The sequence below is a fragment of the Amaranthus tricolor genome, chromosome 1 (genome assembly GCF_026212465.1).
Source record: "Amaranthus tricolor cultivar Red isolate AtriRed21 chromosome 1, ASM2621246v1, whole genome shotgun sequence".
NCBI classification, from domain to species: Eukaryota; Viridiplantae; Streptophyta; class Magnoliopsida; order Caryophyllales; family Amaranthaceae; genus Amaranthus; species Amaranthus tricolor.
The window spans coordinates 19959740-19982124 of record NC_080047.1 but is presented as its reverse complement, the minus strand read 5'-3'; the positions used below and the strand labels follow the sequence as shown (position 1 = coordinate 19982124).

The window sequence follows — 22385 nt, the reverse complement described above, 5'->3', positions numbered from 1 at the left end:
ATTCGAGCTTTCCTGTGCGTTTCAGCATCAAACTTGAGCATCACAAGACCATTCGCCTGAATCCTATGAGCATTCGCCCGAATCAACTCCATTCGTCCGAATGGTTCTTCAATTCGCCCAAAACAGTGACTTTCTAAGCCAAATCTATCATGTAGCAACTCCATTCGCCCATGCAGAACCCCATTCGACCGAATGGGAGGTCGAATAGCTTGAATTCCATCCCAAACCATGTCTTTGAAGGACCGGAAGGTCCTTGAACTTTGCAAGGTTCTTGGTTGTGACTTAGAGTTCTTGGAGAGGCGTCGATTCTAATCTTCGATCAAAGTGTGTAAAATCTCCGAAAATACCTGAAATTACCTCCAAACACCATGGAGACAAGAGCAAGGTAAATTCATGCGCAAAGTGTGTAAAAAGCAATCTACAACGCGAGACTCGACACTAGAATGAGGAGATAAATATGCTTTAAAAACGAGCACATCACCCACCTCTTCATAAACCTCAATACTCATCATCAGGAATCATCATCCTTTACTTCCTCTGCAGAAAACTAAAATTTCCCCTATTTTATAGAGATAGCATCACCATCTTATGGAATCACGATTTCTACTCCAAAACACACCAAAATTCAGAATTCAACTCCAATTGCTTTGATTATCAAAAGCCCTAAGTTATTAGAAGCAAATTGATTAAGTATCATCAAGTTCCAATCATAACTAACGTTAGGGTTCATATCAATTCAAGTGTTAAATTTGGGTTAATTGAAGAAACGAGAACTATGATTCATCTATCAAGATCAAATTGGGAATTTTGTGACTCAAATCAAAGTTCAAGATTGAAAGTTGGAAGGTTCTTCAATGGTGATTAAAGATTGTGTTGAAGTTAGCTAGTTCAGCCATGTCTTTTGAAGCTTACATGTGTGTTCTTCAATGGTGATTGAGGTAACCCACAAACTATTATATTTATGTATAAATTGAATGTTTTAAAGTAGTTTAGTATTTGTGGATTCAATTTGGGTCTTTGATTCAAATTTAAGTATCAACTTGAATTTAAGATGAGTATATGGATTCAATTAGTAATAGGGTTGTTGTTAGTGTAGATTAGTATTACTTATTTGGGTTATTTGGTTTCTAATATAAAATTTAGTATTTTGGATATTGAAAATTCAGTTTAGAAACTAAGCATTCTGTTTTGGCCATTTTCGGGGCAGTTCTGATTGTTTTTGAGTTCTTGTGTCTACAAAAGATTTGTTGACCTCCGAGCCGCGGTCGGGTGGGCACTTGAATCGCCCCAAAATGAGTTCATATGAGAGAGTTATGCCCAAAACACTAACAGTGTGTCCTGAATATCTGAAAATAGCATTTTGGATTTACTTTTTCATAATTAAAGTTGGGGTTCAAATTGTGTACTACTTTTATCAAGTGTTTAGGGTTATTATTTATTATTCGATTGGTATTATTCAGTTATGGGTCCTTATTTGATTAATATGGGTTCTTGGTTCAAGTATAAAATTTGGCAACATAAATATCAATTGGGTTTTTTGATTAGTTGATATTATTTAGGTATGATATAAGTTGCGTATTTGGGATTTAAGATTGGGGGAAAATTTGTTAAACTCCATCGATAGTAACTCAAGCTTTTACATGTTGATGGTTGATGATGAATTGATTGGTATTTTAATTATTGATTGTTATTCATGGCATAGAAAGGTAATCCACAAACACTACTATCTTTTAAATTTAATTTAAGTATTCAAAGTTTAAGTTATGGTTTATAAGGTGTGGTATTACTGCTATTGATATTTGAGCAAAATCGTATAATTTTTAGTGTTCCAAAATTTTGGATTTTGACTTTATTTGACCTTGCTTCTAGTTCTTGATCAAAATTGTGTTTTCATATATTCACTAATTTATATATATGAGCTTTTCAATATTGTACTATGAAAATGAGTTATGATTATTAATTTTAAAGAAAAATCAAGTGATTTATTGATTCGTTTTATGTTAAAATGTTCGAAAAAATGTTCGTTTTGGGGAATTGGCAATGGATATTTATATCCGGATTACTGTGAAATCCAATAGCTTGATAATAGGGAATGGTTCTTCGGATCGGTCTTGAGCTTTCGATCCCGTTTTGTACTTGCAAGAACCGTATTTTCGGTGATGGCGATCACCCATGTTCTCAAGATTTAGATCAAGCCTACTTCCTGACGGTACATACATTCAGACGTTTTTAAGTGTTGTTATATCATTGTTTTAATATGAGATTTGAATAAATACGTTTGCTATATATAGTTTTGTTTGTTTCGCAAATGAAATCATATGTTTCATTTGTCGTATTGTTTCGCTATTGACTTGTAAAGTAATAGTCCTATTTCGATTTTCGCTATAAACTTGTAAAGTTATAGCCGTGTTTTGATTCACTATGAACCAAAGGTTCTTTATCGTATTTATGTCGATACCAAACGGTTTTTTTAAAAGAGTTTAGGTTTTGATAAATTAATGTTCTATAAGGAGATACCAAATGAGCAAAAGATTAAGTTGGAGATGTTTGTTAATGACTTGTATATAAATGTAATAGTTTGTTGGATTACTCAACAATTCAATTGTTGACAGTCTTTGATAGGGCCTATCCCTTACGAGAGATAGATCCATTTATAGGTTAGCTAAGCTGTGGAGACATGCCTACATGTATTATGTGTTACGTGCGAGACGAGGACTTCTTTTTTAAATACATTTTGTAAATTAGATATTTGAAAATTAAATTGTAATAATTTCATAATGTTTTTGTAAATAGTATTTACTTAATTATGTAAAAAGTTTTAAACACTCTGATATTGATTTGCTTCGGCTATTGAGCCACAGGTCGAATTCAGCCCAGACTTCTATAAGTCTTCTACTGTGATTTGTAGACAGTATTATTATATCGTTTATGCTGGTTTGGGCTGTTTCACTTACAGAACAACCTCATAAAAATTTTTAAGGTAAGTGGAGATGGACTCCGTTCCTGTTGTGTGATACTCAACAAATGGAAGTTGGACTTCTCTTGTCTTTTCGATGCCACAAAATGTCTTTTGAACTTAGCTTCCAATTTGGCAAAGGTGTGAATGCTCCCGACTAAAGGCGAAGTGTACTAAATTAAAGCAATACCAGTAAGTGTAGTAGGTAAGAACTTACACAATAAGGCGGGATTTATAGAGTAAAACAACATCAAGTTCTAGTAAACTATAATATGTTTTTTCGGGCATTTCGTTCCTTCAAAGGCTATCATATTACTAACTTTGATCTTTGCAGATTGGATGCAGCTAGTATCTCGGCGGATAGCGGGAAAGTAAGCAACATAGGGGCCTCGCTTGGGCTTCCTCGCCTAATGTTAGTTTGTGGAGTTTTAATGGGGCTTACTAGACGGTTAGACCTGGTAAGCCGCGTCATCTTCCTCTCGTCCCGCTTTGTGTCCATGAATGATTTGACACTTTCTGATTGTTTCATTTTTTTGTCCTCTATATGTTTTTTTGCATCCTGAGTCTCGGACTTGGACTCACCATGTTCCTCCCATTTACTTTTGCCTTGGCCTTTTCGAAGTTTCGATCTTTCTCTTCTCCTCTAGTTCCTTTTGCTGGAACGGGAGATCTTATTTTCACCATCATTAGAGTTATGATGAGTAGAGACATCTTTACTAGGCTCTATCCTTTCCTTGAGATTCTTGATTTGGGTCGCCGTGTCGACCAATACCTACTGTTGAGGGACAGGGTTATTAGCACTTACAATGGCGAGGATTTTTTCAGTGAAGGTATTAGTGAGATGTTGTGCCAATATATCCAGCTCTTGGCCGAGTGTATCTGTATTTGTACTAGGCACGGTAGCGGTTTGTGTGGGATTCTTTTTGGGAGTTATGGACTTTTTGTTCGATTTAAATATTTATAACACTGTCCCTACAGACGGTGCCAAACTATTTCAGTATAAAAGTTGAATGTACAAAAGACTCTTATATAATTAAAGATAAAGCGTTATAAAAGTTAATTGTCAATGATCAGGATGTATGATATGATCCTACCACGTTAGTCACTACAATTCCTACACCACAACACGTTAGCCTTTCCCGGGGGGTGATCTCCCGGAAAGCCCCTCCGATAACGCTTAAGTCAAATGCGGAGAATGAAATCAATATATGATTCTATAACGAATGCGAGATTAACGTATTTGTGGAGTGAATTCAGATTGAAGGAGTAACTATTTGTATGTGGTTTGGAAGTATAATGAGTGTAAATTAGGGTAAAGTTTCGGTAGGTAATGTGTAGGCTTAGAGGTAAATGAATTCTGCAGGAGATATTTATTGTGGTTGATCAAGGATCATGGGTTAGTTTTATAGGGAGATCATGGGTGGTATAGAGCATAGTGGTGAAGAGTGGGATGACCAACAGTTAGGGTTTATGAAAGAAGTTACTTGATGGACAAGTAGAAAGAAAAAGTCATCTAAGCCCCTCAACTATAAATCAAGGTCAAACGGAAGTCAAGGTTAGCGGGAAATGAACTTCAACGCGATATTTAAGTAATTGTACAATAATAATTAAATAACTAAATGAATAAATAAATGTTACCGTAACACTTATAATACTCTTTTGTCTTTAAGAATCATTAAATTTATATTCAAACTTCCTTAAATTCGAAGCTTAAGAACAATGAATTTCACTATGCAAACGACACTTTAAAGTAATTTTTAACTAAACCTTTCGTATATTTTAATTTTATAGGCCAGTACTATATATGTAGTACCATAATAAATTATAGAAAACCCTACGTAAAGCCAACTAAGATTGTTGACTAGTCATAAGTCAAATAGTTGACCTCCCATCATCCACTTGCATGATCTAGATAACTCTCCATCTTCTACCATTTTTCCTATAATCTCTGAAAACTACCCACCTACTAACAACCTCCCACCTCCAGACAACTACCCACCTATAGGTGAAAGCCCACCTACAAGTAACCACCCATTGGTAGATCACTTTATAACTATCCACTAATCCCAAAAGAATAAAATATCTGATTACCTATTTTGCACAGGTATACTTTTTCTTCTCGCTTCCTTCTTGCACTTCATCTTTCTTCTCATCAACCATATCATTCTTCTTCTCCTTAACTTCTTCATCCTTCTTCTCACTCCCCTCTTCAACAGCATCCTCTTCTTCTCCCCTCTAAAAGTTATCACCACGCTCAACATTCACGTAAAGATCATTCCCCTTTGAAGAACCTTCCCCGAAATCATCCCTTAGAGCCACAACCGGAGCGGAGTACGAAGTCCTTGAACTGAGGAAGATCGCCTTGCAACTATGATGGTTAGGGTTAGAGTTGGGGGTGTTAGGTGATGGAGGTTGGGTGAATGGGTTGGGTTGAGGGTTGGATGGAAATGACAATAATGGAGGTGGGCGGGCTATCCAAGTAAGTTGAGACTCAAACATCTTCTGTTGGACTTGAAGTTGTTGCATTTGAGTCATCAAGATTTGATCGATTTAGGAGAGGGTTTGGTTTTCTTGAGCAAGAGAGCTCACTTGAGTGGAAAGATAATCATGGTTTGGAGAGGGGTTTGGTGGTGGTTGTGCAGGTGGATAGGGGAGGTTGGGGTTGGGTCTTGGTACTTGGAGGTATGGCCTCTTCCCATTAGGCCTAGGAAAACTCCAACTGACTTGGTTTCTATAAGGCACATGGTTGTTGGAGTTGTAACCTTGGTTGAAGCTTCCTTGGCTAGGATTGAGATTGAAGCGAGGTCTAGCGGGTTGGTTGTTCTATGAATCTTGATGAACATATGCTTCACCTTGACCACCATAATCCACGGCCACCACACATTCGGGAAGCCGTAACCATTGTATATCATGACTGGAGCCCCTTCTTGGTTGCACGCCCCTATAGTCAACAACTACCACATGCTCAATATTCAAACCCCCACAATATGATGCATTGTGACTAGTGCCCCCGTAATTCTACATGGATTTGCCTTATTTTCAGCAGATACATTGGAACTACCATGAGCTAGCTTGAACATTTACAGTTTCTTATCCATGATTGCTTTAATTTTTGCACCAATACAGTCCTAGTTACTTGGGTCGATCATCCCCCTAGGTAGTCCACCATTCCTCGCTCGACCCGAAGAGTTATTTTTGGCTACCTCTTCAATCTTGGCCTTCTTTTGGCCACCTCTTCAATCTTGGCCTTCACTTGATTGCATAGGACTTCGGAGAGTTTCCCACCGACCACCGAACCTAGAAGTGCCTTGGTGGAGTCATTGAGACCGTCGTAGAAAAAGGTGTTGAAATGGTTCTCCACATAGTCATGATGGAGGCAAGCTCTAATCATCCGTTTAAATCTACTACAAGTGGCACTGAGTTTCTCTTCATCCTCTTGAATTGATGCGATTTTCTTATGCTAATCGTGTATTCAAACGTAGGATAGAACCTTTCTAGAAAAGTCGTCTTCAACTGAGCTCATGTAGTCATGGAGTTGGGCTCTAAGCATTTATACCAGTCTTTGGCATTGCCGGCTAGGCTTAAGTGAAAGAGGTGCATCCGCACTTAGTCTGGATTGTTGGGGTATGGAGGAATGAGCCGAAAAATAAGAATACCTCCAAGTGTTGGAGAGGGCATTCATTCTTCAAACTACAAAACAGGGTCTCCTTTACCATTCAGGTCAACTGAGAGTGAATTTCGTACGGAGATGGGGCTATGGGTAGCACAACACCCCCTTGAAACTCTTCAGACCCAGATGTCCCCAACTAACCAAGCGTAAGCACTAACAATCAAGATTATTAAACAATAAACTAATATAAAGAGAAACAAACTACATCAAGCACAAAATCTAAAAACAACGCCTTGTGCCCGGAAACGGCGCTATTTTGATAACTAGCTCTTAACATCGTTAGCTTAGGCTAAGCTATGCAAACAATATTTATAACACCCTAAGCATTACACATATTATAGTGGTAGAAGGGGATCGAACCATGAAGACAAGTCTAGCAAGACTCTAAACTTGATGTTGGGAGATATATATGAAAGGTTGGGCTTTGAACTACACTAATTACTAGAAATTAAATCTTGACTAAAATGATAATAAGCAACAGAAGACAAACGGGGATGGAATGGATTCACCCTAGGAAGGTCTGTATGAACTCATGAAAAGTTAGGTCATGGAAAATCATACAACAATCAATCAAGACACTCTAAATGATGACAGGATGTTTGTGACCCTATAAATCACACGAACAATCTATGTCTCCTAAGGACTAATCATCAACAATCTCAAACCCTAACCTAATACATGAATAAAAAGACCAATCCTAGGGCTTTACCAAAATGAAATCCCTAAGAAAACTACTCACTCATACTAAAACTAACTAGGACAAAGCAAATTAACAAAAGCATGATTAAAAGCATAAATGAACTCAAGAGAAAGAAACAAGAAGCAATGAAGAAAGCAATAAATTATAACGAAGCAATATTGAAGAATATGGAAAGCTTAAAATCTACAATAGATATAAAATGAAATGAAAGCAAAGAAAGGTTGACGTTATAAGTTAAGATGGAGTCTCTCAAAGTAGGCATGGGGTTTATGTACAGAAAATGGGGTATTTATAGCCCTCAAACATATGGCAAAGAAAGCCCTAAAATAGCCAACGCAATAAAGCTTGCAAAGAGAAACAAAACGCGCAATCTAACAACAATTCACTTGAATGGTATGGGCCATTCACCCGAATGCAAACTTATTCACCCGAATGGGCTTGATTCGGGGTAAACAGGGAGTTGGAGCATCAACAATGGTCTTCAATTCTTCATTCGCCCGAGCCACCTTCAATTCTTTGCCAATATGTGTTATTGAAGTATCGAAAGGCCTTTGAACTTTGTGAGGCTCATGGAGATGACTTAGAATGCATGCCGAAGCTCCAATATGCACATCTAATCCTCAGTAATAGTGTTTAAGCCTCGAACTCACACTATTTGACCTTGAAATCTTCGAAAACACCTAAAAATGACCTTAAAACGCCTCGGAGACAAGTAAAAGGTAAAACCATGCATAATATGTATAAATCAATATAAAACTACGAGACTTGACAATATAATGGGGTAGTAAACGAACTCTAAAACGAGAACATCACTCATGCTTATTATTATTATTATTATTATTATTATTATTATTATTATTATTATTATTATTATTATTATTATTGTTATTATTATTCACCCATATGAGGAAAACCTTCTTTTTCGTGCACATTTTGTGGAACATTTTTTTTATAATCTCGCTCCTCATCATGCCAAACCCAAACATGATATTTAGGCCTAAATCTACGTCGAAGTAAGTGCTCCCTAAGGATGTCAACATTACTTACCTTTGATACATTGCCACACTTGATACATAGGCATTAAAAACCAACTCTCTCATCCTAACTTAATGTTCGACAACAATATTGCAAAATTTTAATGCCGTATCCATAAATTTTGACAATTTAATGCTACCATATATACATTCAAGAACAATCCTTTGTCAACCTAAGTGAGATTAAGATAAAAAGTTGCGCATTAAATTTCTTTATATCAAATAAAAGAAATACTTTCACCAACCAAGTAATATTAGACATCCAAAAAAACAATTTATGTTTCCACCAATGTAATAAATGTTTTCCACAAATACACAATCTTCTACATGGGATTCATTTTACTATTCCCAAAGCTACTTTGATGTATTATGATAATTTTAATGCTATATATTGTCCAACCTTCATATCCAACATCAAAGAACCAACTTTGAAAATGATATTCACTTCATTTACAAAAAAGTTGCTCATGATCAGGTTTGTGTACTTTACGTTCTATCTTGATATAAAACTACAGACATCTTCATACAAAATCTCCTCGTATTTTGTTTCAAGATTCGTGAGACTCAACGGTCGTGAGTCTTTTACTTACACTATGAGGCAATATCGAATAATAATAATAATAATAATAATAATAATAATAATAATAATAATAATAATAATAATAATAATAATAATAATAATAATAATAATAATTACAATAATAATAATAATACTAATAATAATAATAATAATAATAATAATAATAATAATAATAATAATAATAATAATAATAATAATAATAATAATAATAATAATATATTTTAGGAATATTATCAATGGTACCCCTGTACTATAGAAAAATAACAATGGTACCCTAGTGTATTTCAGTGGTACCCCCCAAGTATATGCTAATTACAACCGTGACACTAACAATGATTTTTCCGTTAAATGTCCGTTAATTTTTGAATTTAACCTAACCATGGTTAGTTTGTAATTGTTTAAATATCCAGCGTCAATTCAAACACACGATCTTTTTCTTCTCTTTTCCATCTCCTCTTCCTTCTCTGGTTCCATGGCTGCTTCCTCAAGTATCTCATCATTCTGCGGTAAGGTGTATTCGGGTAATACCAAAAGACGACATGGAAGCCCTAACGTTAATTCAATTAACAATCTGGGAAGAATCTACTACAAATGTATGTCGTGCCAAGCATTTGAATAGGGTTTTGATGCTGATTTGAAGGAAAACATTGATGAAGCTACACCTGCAAAGGTACAAGGTGCTGCTCCTGTAATGTTGAAGGGTTGTCCAAGAAGGTTGATAGCTTAATTAAGGTTCTGGTTTTCATGAAATTTGTTGTAATGTTCTACCAATTATTGGTTTTTCTTGTGATTGTAAAGTAAGATTGTAAGCGTTGTAATGGTTTCCATATATGTAAGCTTAGGTATTGTGTTGGTTCTTGCCTTGTAAAAGTAAGGTTGTACTGTTCATTACCAAAAAAATTGGAATTAGATCAATTTGCATACCAAGTTGCTACTGTTTACCCAACATCTTACATAATTAATACAATCTGGAATACAATCTTACATAATTTGCATCCATAATCATACATTAATTTTACAAAAGAGGTTTAATCTACTATTCATCCATTAGTTATACAAACGAGGATTAATCTACTGTTCATCAATTAGGTATACAAAAGAGGATTAATGTACTGTTCATCCATATGAAGTCAGAAGTTAAGTAATTACATTCACATAACACAAATACTAATCATTTTGCTTTGCTCTTTCCCTTGCACTTGGAAGTTGAAGCATCATCAGTGTTTGGTGCTGCTGCCTTCTGTTTTTTTGTTGCCCCTCCCTTGCAACTGGCCTTGTTGTGACCAAAATCCCCACACTTCCCACATTTTATTGTCTTGCTCCTCTTTGCCTTCCTCTCTTCATCATCACCTCTCTTTCGGTTCCTACAAGGCCTACTGAGCATAGGAGGTAATATAGTAGGGTGTTCAGTTGCTGGCCACTTATCCTGATCAGGGATAGGTTTAATGCTGTTATGATAGGCAAACTTATAGTTCTCTACTGAATACCAATCATCAACCAAGGATTGTGGATCAAGACCTTCATGAAGTATCGCTATCATTGCATGCCTACATGGTATGCTAGTGAGTTGCCAGATATTGCAAAGGCATGTGCATTGGTTCAAACTGACAGCCAAAGTTGATTTACCCTCCACCACCTCATACTCCCCTGGACTAGACATGAAAGCCCTGCAAGACCTACTCTCATTGCACAATACTTGAACTCTCATCGCAATGTTTAGACACAGCCTCTCCCATTCTTCACACTTCTGCCTCCTTGCTGCTAACCTAACCATTGTTATTCTCCTAATTCCCTCTAACAAACTTAACACTGGCTTGAACCTGTCAGTTCCTAGGGTTGCATTGAAGCTTTTCACAAAATTTGTCTTATTAACATCACACTTCAATTCAGAGTCAAATTTATGTTTTGTCCATCTCTCTTGTGGACCCAAATTAGCAAGCCATCTCCTTGCATCAGGGTTGTTTTTTTCAATCTCATTCATGGCCTTTGCAAATGTGAAGGTTGAGAAGGCCCCACATGCTAGCCAAAACAATTTCCATAACTTAGGCCCATGAAAAGACTTCTTCCAATTGGCACTAAGGTGTCTACAATAATACCTTCTTTGCACCTTAGGCCACAAATCAGTGAGAGCCTTCTCGATTCCCTGCATATGAAAACAACATATTAAGATTAGGTTTAGAAGATTATGCATAATCAATGAAATGCCAAGTAATAAGTGTTGTTACCTTCTACCTGTCAGATATTACCCTTTAAATGAGCCACATCTACTCCAATAACACTTCTACAACCAGAAAAAAGGCCCTCTAGAGATGCCTTGAATGATACAAAAATGCTCATAAATACTAGTGGTCTATCAGGATGTGTCAGGGGTTACCAAGCACAATTTGCATATGAACCCTCGTTTGTTGATTTGATAACATCACAGTAAGATGGAAATGCACTGTATGATGTATCATGCCCACCATGAATGATACTCAAGGCCATGTTCCTAACCCTATACAAGCTTGGTTGTGCCATCTCAACACCATATTTGGACCACAAAAGCTCATTTAAAGCCTTACCTGGGATGTCATTATTAGCCCTTATGTCCTCCAGTAAGGCATGGCATGCCCACTTCACTGTTACCATAGGGTTTTTGGTTTCTAACCCCAAGCATGTGTGTTCAGCATTTTGAATTTTCTTGATAGCCCAAGTGACACCATCAGGCAGCCTAGAAGCATGCAATCTCCACTCACATTTTGCTTCTCTACAACTAATTGTGTACCTAACTCTGTCTACTTTATCAACAATCACTGAAAAACCAGATTGTATGCAATAATCCCTAATCACATCCCTCAAATGTTGCTTATCTGTAAACAATTGCCACTCCTTAATCACAATGTTTCCTAAACCTTTGTCTTTGTACAACTCCCCATTCTTATACAACTTAGTCAAATAATTATCAAAGTCATCACATTCATCATCCCAAATTGGTCCTTCAAATGGATCAAAATAATCTGCATCAACATCTTCCATCCTCTAACTCAGCCTCTTTATCACTATCAACCAAGAACACAGTATCACTGTCACAACTATGGAATGACAGGATTGGATTGAAAGATTCATCATCACTCTCACTGACCAATGATTATGTTCTAGATGTAGCAGCAGCCTCCTTATTCTGTTGCATCAATCTTACAGACTTTCTAATAACTGTCTTCTTAATTTCCTTTCTTTTCATAGTGGTCTTTGGGATTTTTTTGTTTGGGGATTTGTTTAAAGTTTTCTTAGCACTGGTCTTTGGGGTTTTGTTCGGGGATTTGTTTATAGTTTTCTTTTGTGTTCTCTTTGGTGGTGTCTTCTTTTGTGTTCTCTTTGGTGTTGTCTTCTCCACATTAACTTCATCATTTGCTTCATCATGAACTTCATCAGCTTGGTTTATCTCATTCAATAACTCATCATTTTCAATGATAACATCATTGATGTTGCCAGGGGATGGTGGGTTTATCTCAACATGTCTTCTACTCCTTCTCAAAACAGGCAACTTGGGCCTAAACTCAGTCTTTGGTGGTTTCCAGCCCTTGGGCTTCAAAATCTGCAATGGGGTTGGAATGGGGTACACTTCTATATCAAAATCACTACCAAGATCCATATCATCCTCAACAGCATGTTCCTCAAATATTACAGGTTCCTCCTCACAGGGTACATCAACATCCACATCATCAGTAGGTTGTTTTTCAGGTGTAACAAGAGTTGAAATGGGGTCCATATCATCAACAGGTTTTTTCTCAGGTATAACAGGAGTTGGAATGGGGTCCATATCATCCTCAACACTCAACACAGGCGGCTCCTCATAGGGTTGACTAGGGGTTGGAACTATCAAAACAACATCATCATCATCTTCATCATCAAGTTCTGCAGGGGGGATTGGATCTCAAATCTTTCTTCTGTGCATTCTGCTTTAAGGTTTCCCTAAGCCTCCTAGCATTATCTAACAGGGCATTAGGTTTAGAGTCCCCTACATGGATGCAAATACTGTCCTTGCCCATATTTCTACTAAACATCTCCAACAATGCTTTATCATCAACTAGTTCAACATGCTTCTTTTTGTATACATAACTAAAACTAGGATGTTCAGGCGTCAAATGTTCCTCCCTCTCAGCCTTATCCCAATAATCAATAATCATGTCTAGCTAGTTAACTAGGTCGAAATCTTCAACAAAAACTTCTGTCTCTTTACCCTTGTACACAAATTTCAACACCACACTATCATCTATTTACAATCTGTTAACACAAAAAAAAAACAAAAACAAAAACAACATCAATCATCCAATGCCAAACACATTCAGAATTAAAAAAAGCCCTAAATTTTAGGGTTTTTCCATTACAAAAACGACTCATAACACCTTTAAACCACAAAATTCAAGAACAAACCCTAAAGATCGGAACATTTAGGACGACAAAATCAAAAAAAAATGCGACATTTTACTTGACATTTAGAGTAATAACTCAAACAACCGAACATCTTGCATGTACAGAAAAAAATGAGGAAAGAATAGGGAACTTACCAACGTCAACAAAAGCAACAATGAGAAAGATGAAGCTTCAACAATGGCGTGATCAACACAGGGAGATGATGATGAAGACAGAGTAAGCAAGTACGGGTTAGGAGGGAAAAGGAAGAGGGAAGCAAATGAATCACAAACAAACCATGGTTGGTTTTTAATGATATTTAACAAAAAAATAATTATTAGTGTCACGGTTGTAATTAGCATACACTTGGGGGGTACCACTGAAATACACTAGGGTACCATTGTTATTTTTCTATAGTACAGGGTTACCATTGATAATATCCCTTTTTTTAATAAATTATCATTAATAAAGATGAGATCTAGAACTTTAAATATATTAATGGATAAATAAGTGTGTACAATGAAAATTTCGTTTTATTTGATATTATTTTAGGTCTTGAACGCTACTATTTTATTTGATTATTTTATGGTTTGAATTAGGAAAATTTTGAGATTTGAATCGTTCTAACGATTTCTTTATTAAGTAATAGGAATATAATTAAAATAATTACCAAATAAAAATATTTAATTTCGTAAAATTTATTTTTGTGCAAACTTTCTACCTCGTTTTGCGTGTTGCGGTTTTATGGGTTCGTTACGTGATTTTTGGAATGTTTTAGCATTCGGTTGGATTAAAAATCACGTAGACACTTAAAATGATTAAAAATGTAAACTACCTTTAAAAATCATGAGATTTTGTACTCAAGTTAATTGGTACCTTCCAAACGCCAAGGTGAAGCCAATTTTTTGGATTTGTACATCAGAAACTGTCGAATCAGACCTGTTTCGTGGCTGTACGTTTTTGAACTATTAATTAATTGTCTTATGCTATAAAGATTTTATGTGTCAAAATGAAAGCTAAATGGTTGAGTCTGAAGTCACTTGCATGTTGTTTTGAATACGCTCTAATGCGTGTTTTCAATTGGATGTTGCTTGTTGATTGGACCTCAATTCGTGAGGGGTCATTAAGGTGTCTTCCTAATTTATGAGGTTGTGTTTGGGTGCAAATCTGATAAGGTACATACACGCTGAGTTTGATCATGCATATTTACTTTGAATATTACCTTTATGTGATTTATATATTGTTGGGTTATGCTGGTCACTACGTAATAAATTCACATACGGATTTAGACCCCCGAATAATGAATTCATAGTAATTGAGACTCCTTTTAAGGAGAAATTGGTTTGGATACCCAATAGTGTTATGGAAAGGATACTCCTAATAAGGAAAATTGAAAATAGGTACCCAATAGGGTAATTTGGTCTCCATCGGCGAGGCGCCAATAAGGGCCACCGTTGAGGGTATGCATACCCTTAACCTTGGCAACCCATTAAGATATTAGGCAACGTCTTGATCGGTAGTTGCCTTGGGATTAGCTCTCCCTTGTGTATTCTACCAAACTTATTACTGAAGCATGAGATTGGATAATTGGAGATGAATCATAATACTCAATGAATTAAATAGGGAATGATTAATTATGTTAAATCCTCCGTATGCTAGGTGGATTGTGATATAAATTGATATGTGTTTATTATGAATTTTGGTTATTACCTCTGAAGTGTACTGTGTTTTGAACACTTGTGATGATGTTGTCCTTGACGACTAGCAGATTGTTTGCAGGCTGAGACTGCATCTGAGACCTAGTTTATTTACTTTTGTAGGTTTGGAACGTCGAAAAATTTAATTTCCTAGAGACTATAATATGCTTTAATTTTCTTTTAGAGGCCCAAGGGGGTTCACGAGTTATACGAGGATTAAATTTAGATTTTCATTTATTTTTTCGCTGCTATAGTTTGTTGATTACCATAGTCTCTACCATCAGAACGTAACCCGTTCAGGGTTGGACGAATCCATGGATTTTTCTGTTGAAACTTTCGTTAATGGTTTAGATATCGCTTGGAGTCTACGACTTTATGTTACAAATCCTAATTGACTTTATCCGGGCCATTACATAAACATAACATAATTGTTCATTAGTTCAACAATACATAAACATTACATAATTTCTCATTGGTTCAAAAATACATAAACAAACTGATATGCTAATGAATAACATTATTAAAGGTAGATGCTTGAGTAGGTTGAGATACGGTTTCTGGGAAGGTCAGAGTGATTGAACTTGCTCATCCAACTTTGTGATAAGTGCAATTATTTGCACTTATTGCGTCTATTTTTAATATTTTATGCTCCTTTGATGAAGTTTAGTGGTGGTTTAGGATTGTTTTTAGTCCATTTACTCCAGTTTGTAATATTTTGATCCTTTGGGAGTAATTGGGTCGATTTTGATGATATTGGGACATCTTTGTGCAAGAATTGTGGCTCTTACAATTGCAGGGCACTTTGAGAAGGAGATCGATGCTCACGAGTCAAAGAATGTATGAAAGAGGCCGCAAAGCGATCCTACATGTGAAGTCCCAAGCCCCAAAGGAAAGCCTACTCGGCTTTGAGAAGCCTTAAAAGTAAAGCCTAGTCGTCTTTAGCATCTGGATACAAGGATTATGAGCAGAGAGTAAAGCTGACTCGGCTTCCTAAGAAGACCAAGCCACCGCCGAGTCGGCTTAATGTTCTGGAAAATTGACGATATTGGCAGTGACAAAAGCCGACGCGGCTTTTGTGGAAGAGAAGTGACCGTCGACTCGGCGGTAGGTTATGGAAAAAATCATTGTTTTTCTGCATTAAAAGTCGATTCGGCTTTCTGCTGAGGTCCTTGACCGCCGAGTCGGCGTTTTCCCCCTGTAGTGCCGGCAGTTACGTTTTTTTTTAGTAGATATTATAAATAGAGTTAGTTATTTTTGAGAAAAAAGGGGTTATTTTAGAGTAGTTTTCTGAATTTTTCATGATTGCTTTCAAGTTCTTCCATTAGCCCTTTGTGGGGTAAAACTCCATTGTTACATTTGATTTCTTGGTAATTTTCATTTATGTTATTCCCATTAGTAAGTTCTCTTTGTTAATAGCTTTATTATTTGCTTTTGTACATTGAATTTATCTATGATCTTTATGTTTATAGTTCTACTTGAGGATTTATTTATCATTTACTACATGTTCTTCATCGTTATGTCTAGAGAGTAGTTTTCCTCTCTAGGGTTAGGGCATAAATCCTAATTCGAAGCATGGGACGAAATATTATTGATTGATTGAGTGAATTTGAGTCTATAATTGAATCTATGCTTAATGAATTTTAGTTTAAATATCTTTATTAACCTTTTCAATAAAACGAAAGTCTGAGATTAGGATTAATTTAGGATTCTGATATATTTAAGTTAAATTTCTACTAGTTTAGTCAATAAAACGGAAGTTTGAGGATTAATACTAGTAAAGTCTTAAACCGATATTAATTAATAGAGCGGAAACTTGAGGTTAATTAGATCACATTTAATTATGCTAATGAAGTTTCATACAATCATGAGAGTGATCGACTCCCATGTTAGAATTAGGTGATACCCGACACCCTAGAGTTTTTGTTGCATCATTGTTATCTTCATACAAGTTATTATTTTCGTTTTAGTTCGTGCATCGTAGTATTAGTTTCCCCAACCATATTATTTTCTTGATCCGTGTCTTGTAGTCATAAAACAAACAATTTGATTAACTCGCCTCCTTGTTTTCGATCTGCAGCTACAAGCCAACCGTGCGCTTGCGGTTATTAAAATTTGCCCTATCACTTGGTCAAGCAACTGTAAGAACACAAAAGAAAGTGATAATACAACATTAAACTAGCATTGTGTATTAAATGAAGACAATTAAGATAACTTACATGAGTCCGAGATTATCGATTTCTCCGTTTACCACCTCCTAACCTTGCAGTTCGGATATTCTCCCTCTCGAACCAATACCACTATGAATTGACCTTGCTTTTCTCCCTATTCTTGTAGAATTTTTTGGGTTGAAGAAGTTGATTGTAGAATATTTGGGGTTCAAGAAGCTAATTTGCATGTTAGAGAATGAAATGATAATTTTCGAATTTACTTTTACAGTAATAATTATGTACTGGGTAGGAGCTTTCATCAAAGGGTTTTCCGGTTACCAGTAAAACAACCCTTTGTTTGCAAATAGGAGGTAAAGATTGGCCCTTTGTAGAATAAACTAAAGGTTAGCCCTTTATTTGCAGACCAGCTAAAGGTTAGCCTTTTAGAAGCAATTTTTCCAAAAATATGTTCGAAACATTTTCAAGAATTAAAAAATTTTTATGAGAGATTTTAACATGTATTAAAAGTAAAAAATAATAATGGATTCAAAAACCAGTTACTCAATCTATGTATTAGTTCTTTGGAGAAAGTTGTACTTTTACGATCCGTTTGGCTAGTGGTACTAAATGGTGGTAATGGTAATGATTTTTCAACAACTTTTACACTAGTTTTCATTTCAATTACCACCGTTTAATACCACATATCAAACAAGTCGTTAAGATAATAGCAAAATTTGGAGATTTACTTACTTGCTTAAGTTCTTTCACATCGAGTCTTATCAAATTTGGGTTACGTTGTGTTATCAAAGGTTTGAAATAGATGAGTTTGGTCATAGGTCAGTTTGGGTTATGCCTACCTCATGTCAATACATAGCTCGATTGGGTTTCCTAGTTGATTCAAATTCAAGTGAGGTTAATACATTTTAGGTTTAGACGATTATACTTTTAGTTCAGGTAACATGAAGGATTATGTGTTTTTGCTTTATTTTACAACTACTAAAAATAAATAAGAATTTAATTACAGAGATAATAACTATATTAATTTAGTAGATCTTAATTAATTACTTGCTAGTGAATATATACTAAAGTTGGTCCAACTAGATTGGATAAACAACTAAATTAACGTGTTCCTACAAGGTCACACTTGAATCCAACACAAAAGCGATTGGAGTATTACATAAACTATTTATGGAAGATACATAGGAGAAACTATGGTACATAAAGTTAAGATGTAACATTTTACGTTGCTCATCAAAACTTTTTACCTTCATTATGTAGTTCTATTCTTGAACCAATCGACCTGCTTGTTCATTCAACACATTTACATGCAATATATATCGAACCAAGAACTTCTTGTGTAGTGCATCTTGAGTGTCACAAGTATGCAGAATAGGTTGCTTCAAACTGAACGGATGCGTTACACGATTTGGCAGATGAAATACCACATTGTTAAAGCAAATAAGTGGACAACGGGATCTCCATATACCCTGGCCCGCTTTACACATGTCTGGCAAAGTCTCCATCTTAGCCACTGTATAAGGCTCTCATGTAATCTGTCAAAAAAATCAACAAACTCAGTAATTTGAAAATTTATTCAAAGCTAACAAAACTAATAAATAGTAATCACCTGATCGTCCCTCTTTCGATTGAGGAATTCTCAATAGTAGACTAGAGTATGTGGGGAGTGGAACCTCGTAAAGATGTACCCGAAGCTAGTTGCAGACAAATAAACACTGTGAGAGTACCACATGAAATTATATAATTTGAATTAAACTAAGAAATGATTATTATTACCTCACTGCTAAGGATTCATCCCACGCTGATTTTGTGAACCTAAGACCGACTTAAAGTCGTTTGCAACATCATCCTGAGCATGTTTCCCAAGCCGTCAAACCATCCGAATTACAAGCCTCTCTATGTCATTGGCTTCCTTATGGGATAAACATAACTGAATATAATCCTTCATTATACACCACATCATCTCCCTGTAACTAATTTCCCCAACCCATACACTACAACGAGATAATGATCTATGTTTAGCACACACAAGCAGCATGTTACTAATGTGATACCACATACACTTTATTGTGTACGAGCATTAATAAGTGAAGTATAAATATGTAATATTAATTGAGTAAATTGAAGTATTAACAACACTAATAAGAAGGGTCAATTCAAATATAATAATACTAATAAGTAATAATATGACTATATACCAAAGATATTAAACTAACCCAACAAATTGATGAATTTTCATTAAAACATTTCACCGAACACTTATATGCATAAAAAATAAATCATGTAATTCAACTATAAATGCGTAAAATGTAACCTTAAAACCTGAAATTAAGATGTTATTACAATCAATTAATCTATTATAAGCCAAAACAAGAACAATCATGATAAAAATCAAATTGCAAATTGAAAAAAAATTAAGGTTAGAATGTTACCTTCAATTGATGAGAATGGAGAAGTAATCAAGAAGCAAATTGCAACGTAGTTGATTTCATTTGAGTGCGTGATATTCTGAGTAAGATTCGTGATCAAGTGAATATTTTTTTAAGCCAGGTCGCAAGTCGGGAGAGGAGAGGATGAAAAGAATACTTGAACAAAATCATCATTTGAGATGGCAGTTTCCTTTTATTTTTAGATACCAAATAAATCAAAACGCTTTTTAAAATAGCATTTTTATTTTAATTTCAAAAGTATAACACTATTTCAGATAGCGATTTCAGAAAGAAAAAGAAGGAAAAAAATTTTTCTTTAGTTATCATACATGGACATTATTTATGGAATTAAGTTTCTGAAAGATGTAAAGTTAAAATTATTTTACAAATACCATTATCAGAGTTGTCTCCAACATTTTAAAGGCCTTGAGCAAAATATAAATTATGGGCCCCCTAAAAACTAAAATTATCTACTATATTTTGATTTTCGTAATGTGTTTATGTATATATTAAAAAATTTTAAATTTTTTATAATTACATGGAACCAATATCTCTTTCTAATATTCATTGCTTCATTTTTAATATGTCCATCGGTTAATAAGAAACAATAATCGTCAATATCCCATTAAATCAATTGTAATTGTTAGTTTTTCTATTCACAATCCGAATTTAATAATTATTTTCAACTTAATTTATTTTTTAACAATATTTTTATCATAAACTCCCTCCATATCAATGACATTATCCCATTTTATTTGAGCACGTTTGTTAAGACATATGTTGAATTCTTAATTGTCTATTAGGACCATATTAAAGCCTTCTGTAATTGAATTCAAGTTATAAGAAGCCAGTATTTGCGACGCTCTTTTCCAAACTTTAAATATCCATGTATAGTTGGCTTTGTGAGATACGTGTCCACATTAGAGAAATCAGATGTACGATTTTAAAAATTAGTTGGTATGTGAGATTCATTTAAGTGTAAGGAAAATAAGAGAAATAATACTTATTTTGAAAGACATGTAAGATACGCGCTTCATAAAAGTTAATTGTGTTTATTAAAGTTGTAATGTTAGATAAAAATGACGTTAAGTATCTTCTCATTTTCTCATAAAATACCTTCTCCATTTTCATGTTGAAAAGATATACAAATAATTCAACTTATTTCGAATTATTTTACAAATAGCATTATTAAGGAAAAAGATTCGCTTAAAATTTTTTTTTTAAGTTAAATAGGAATGTCATTCTTATAAAAAGATAACTAATCAAAAAATATCATAAAAATATCATATAAGATTTTAAAAAATACATAAAATTTAATAATTTATTTTTAATTTAATTTATTTTCTAACAATATGTTTATCATATACTCTCTCTATTGCAATAACTTTGTCCCATTTTATTTGACCATGTTTGCCAAAACATATATTGAATTCTTAATAATGTGTAAAACAATGTAAGTTCTTATATATTATATCGATTTGCATACTAAAATGTAGAAGAATTAAAAACCCATTTAACTGATTTAACAAGACATATGTATTTAATTAAGATAATTATAACGTCCTTTTTTAAAGAAAAATAATTACGATGGATAAAAGGATGCAAAATACGTGTTTTTTGATATATTTTAATAAATTTTAGAGTTCAAGTGATATAATCAATATGTTGAGATACTTTGAAAACTAGTAAAATTTTATTTGAAATGACTTCTAAGTTCTAATATTAAGATTACTCTAAACTTTGATATTGGACATGCCAAAACGGGTCGTTCGGGTCGGTTGTTGCTCAGGTCATTTTCAGTCAGGTAATTATCGGATAGGTCATGTTTCGAGTTAAGTTGCTTTCGGGTTGGTTGGGTTCGGGTTGATTGGGTTCGGGTTTTTTTGAGTCGGGTTTCTGGTTTATTTTCGGGTCGCATCAAATTCTGCCATGTCAATAAAATAAAAAATTAATATTAATTCTTGCATTGAATTGAGATGAATTAAATAAGATCTCAGTTATAATTTAACTATATTTTTACTTGTAGATTAAAAAATAAAATATAAACTAAAAATAAAATATAAATAGTTTAAAAAAATTAAATGAGACAAAGTCAATATTGAACTTTGAATCATCAGTGAACGGAGTATTTATATTTGTATACTTAAAGCATGTTGAAGGACAATTCTTAATTGGATTAACACAAAACGGTCCCCACAAATCTTTCGGACAAAGGAAAAGTATCGTAAGATGTAAGTTAAAAGAAATTACTACTGCACTACTATTGATTTCATAATTACTCTTTGATAATAATAATAACAACAATAATAATAATAATAATAATAATTACCCAAGTAACACCAAGTCTAAGAATATATTTTTCACCAACTAATTAACTTTTTGTATTTAAAAGGGTATAGACGCTCAACTTGTTGCTCGACTACCTACTAACTTTTTAAAAAGTTTTTCTCCATAAACTTGAATACAATTTTATAATTAAAACCTATATAATAATAATAATAATAATAATAATAATAATAATAATAATAATAACCGTATTTCACTACATAGAAAGAGAGTTTACAAAAAATGGGTAAGGAGTCGAAGTAACAAGCTGAGCATTCATGTCCTTTTAAATATAAAAAGCTAGCATGTGAAAAATATAGGCCCTAGATTTGAAACTACTAGAGCTATTAAAAAAAAGCCATACAACCCTTGATAACAATTCAAGCACGTCTTTATGCACCTAACTCTCCCAAAGTGGAGAAGGCGAAGAGAATAAA

General features: G+C 34.4%; 1 protein-coding gene across 1 annotated transcript; it reads right to left on the bottom strand.

Annotated features, from left to right (window-relative positions):
* Positions 1-10111: 10111 nt before the first annotated feature.
* LOC130807433 (uncharacterized) lies at positions 10112-11277 on the bottom strand. The gene is made up of 2 exons (XM_057672642.1): positions 11203-11277; positions 10112-11083 (listed from the first exon to the last, which is right to left on the bottom strand). The coding sequence occupies exons 1-2, from the start codon at positions 11275-11277 to the stop codon at positions 10112-10114; spliced, it is 1047 nt and encodes a 348-aa protein (XP_057528625.1).
* Between the last annotated feature and the right edge of the window lie 11108 nt (positions 11278-22385).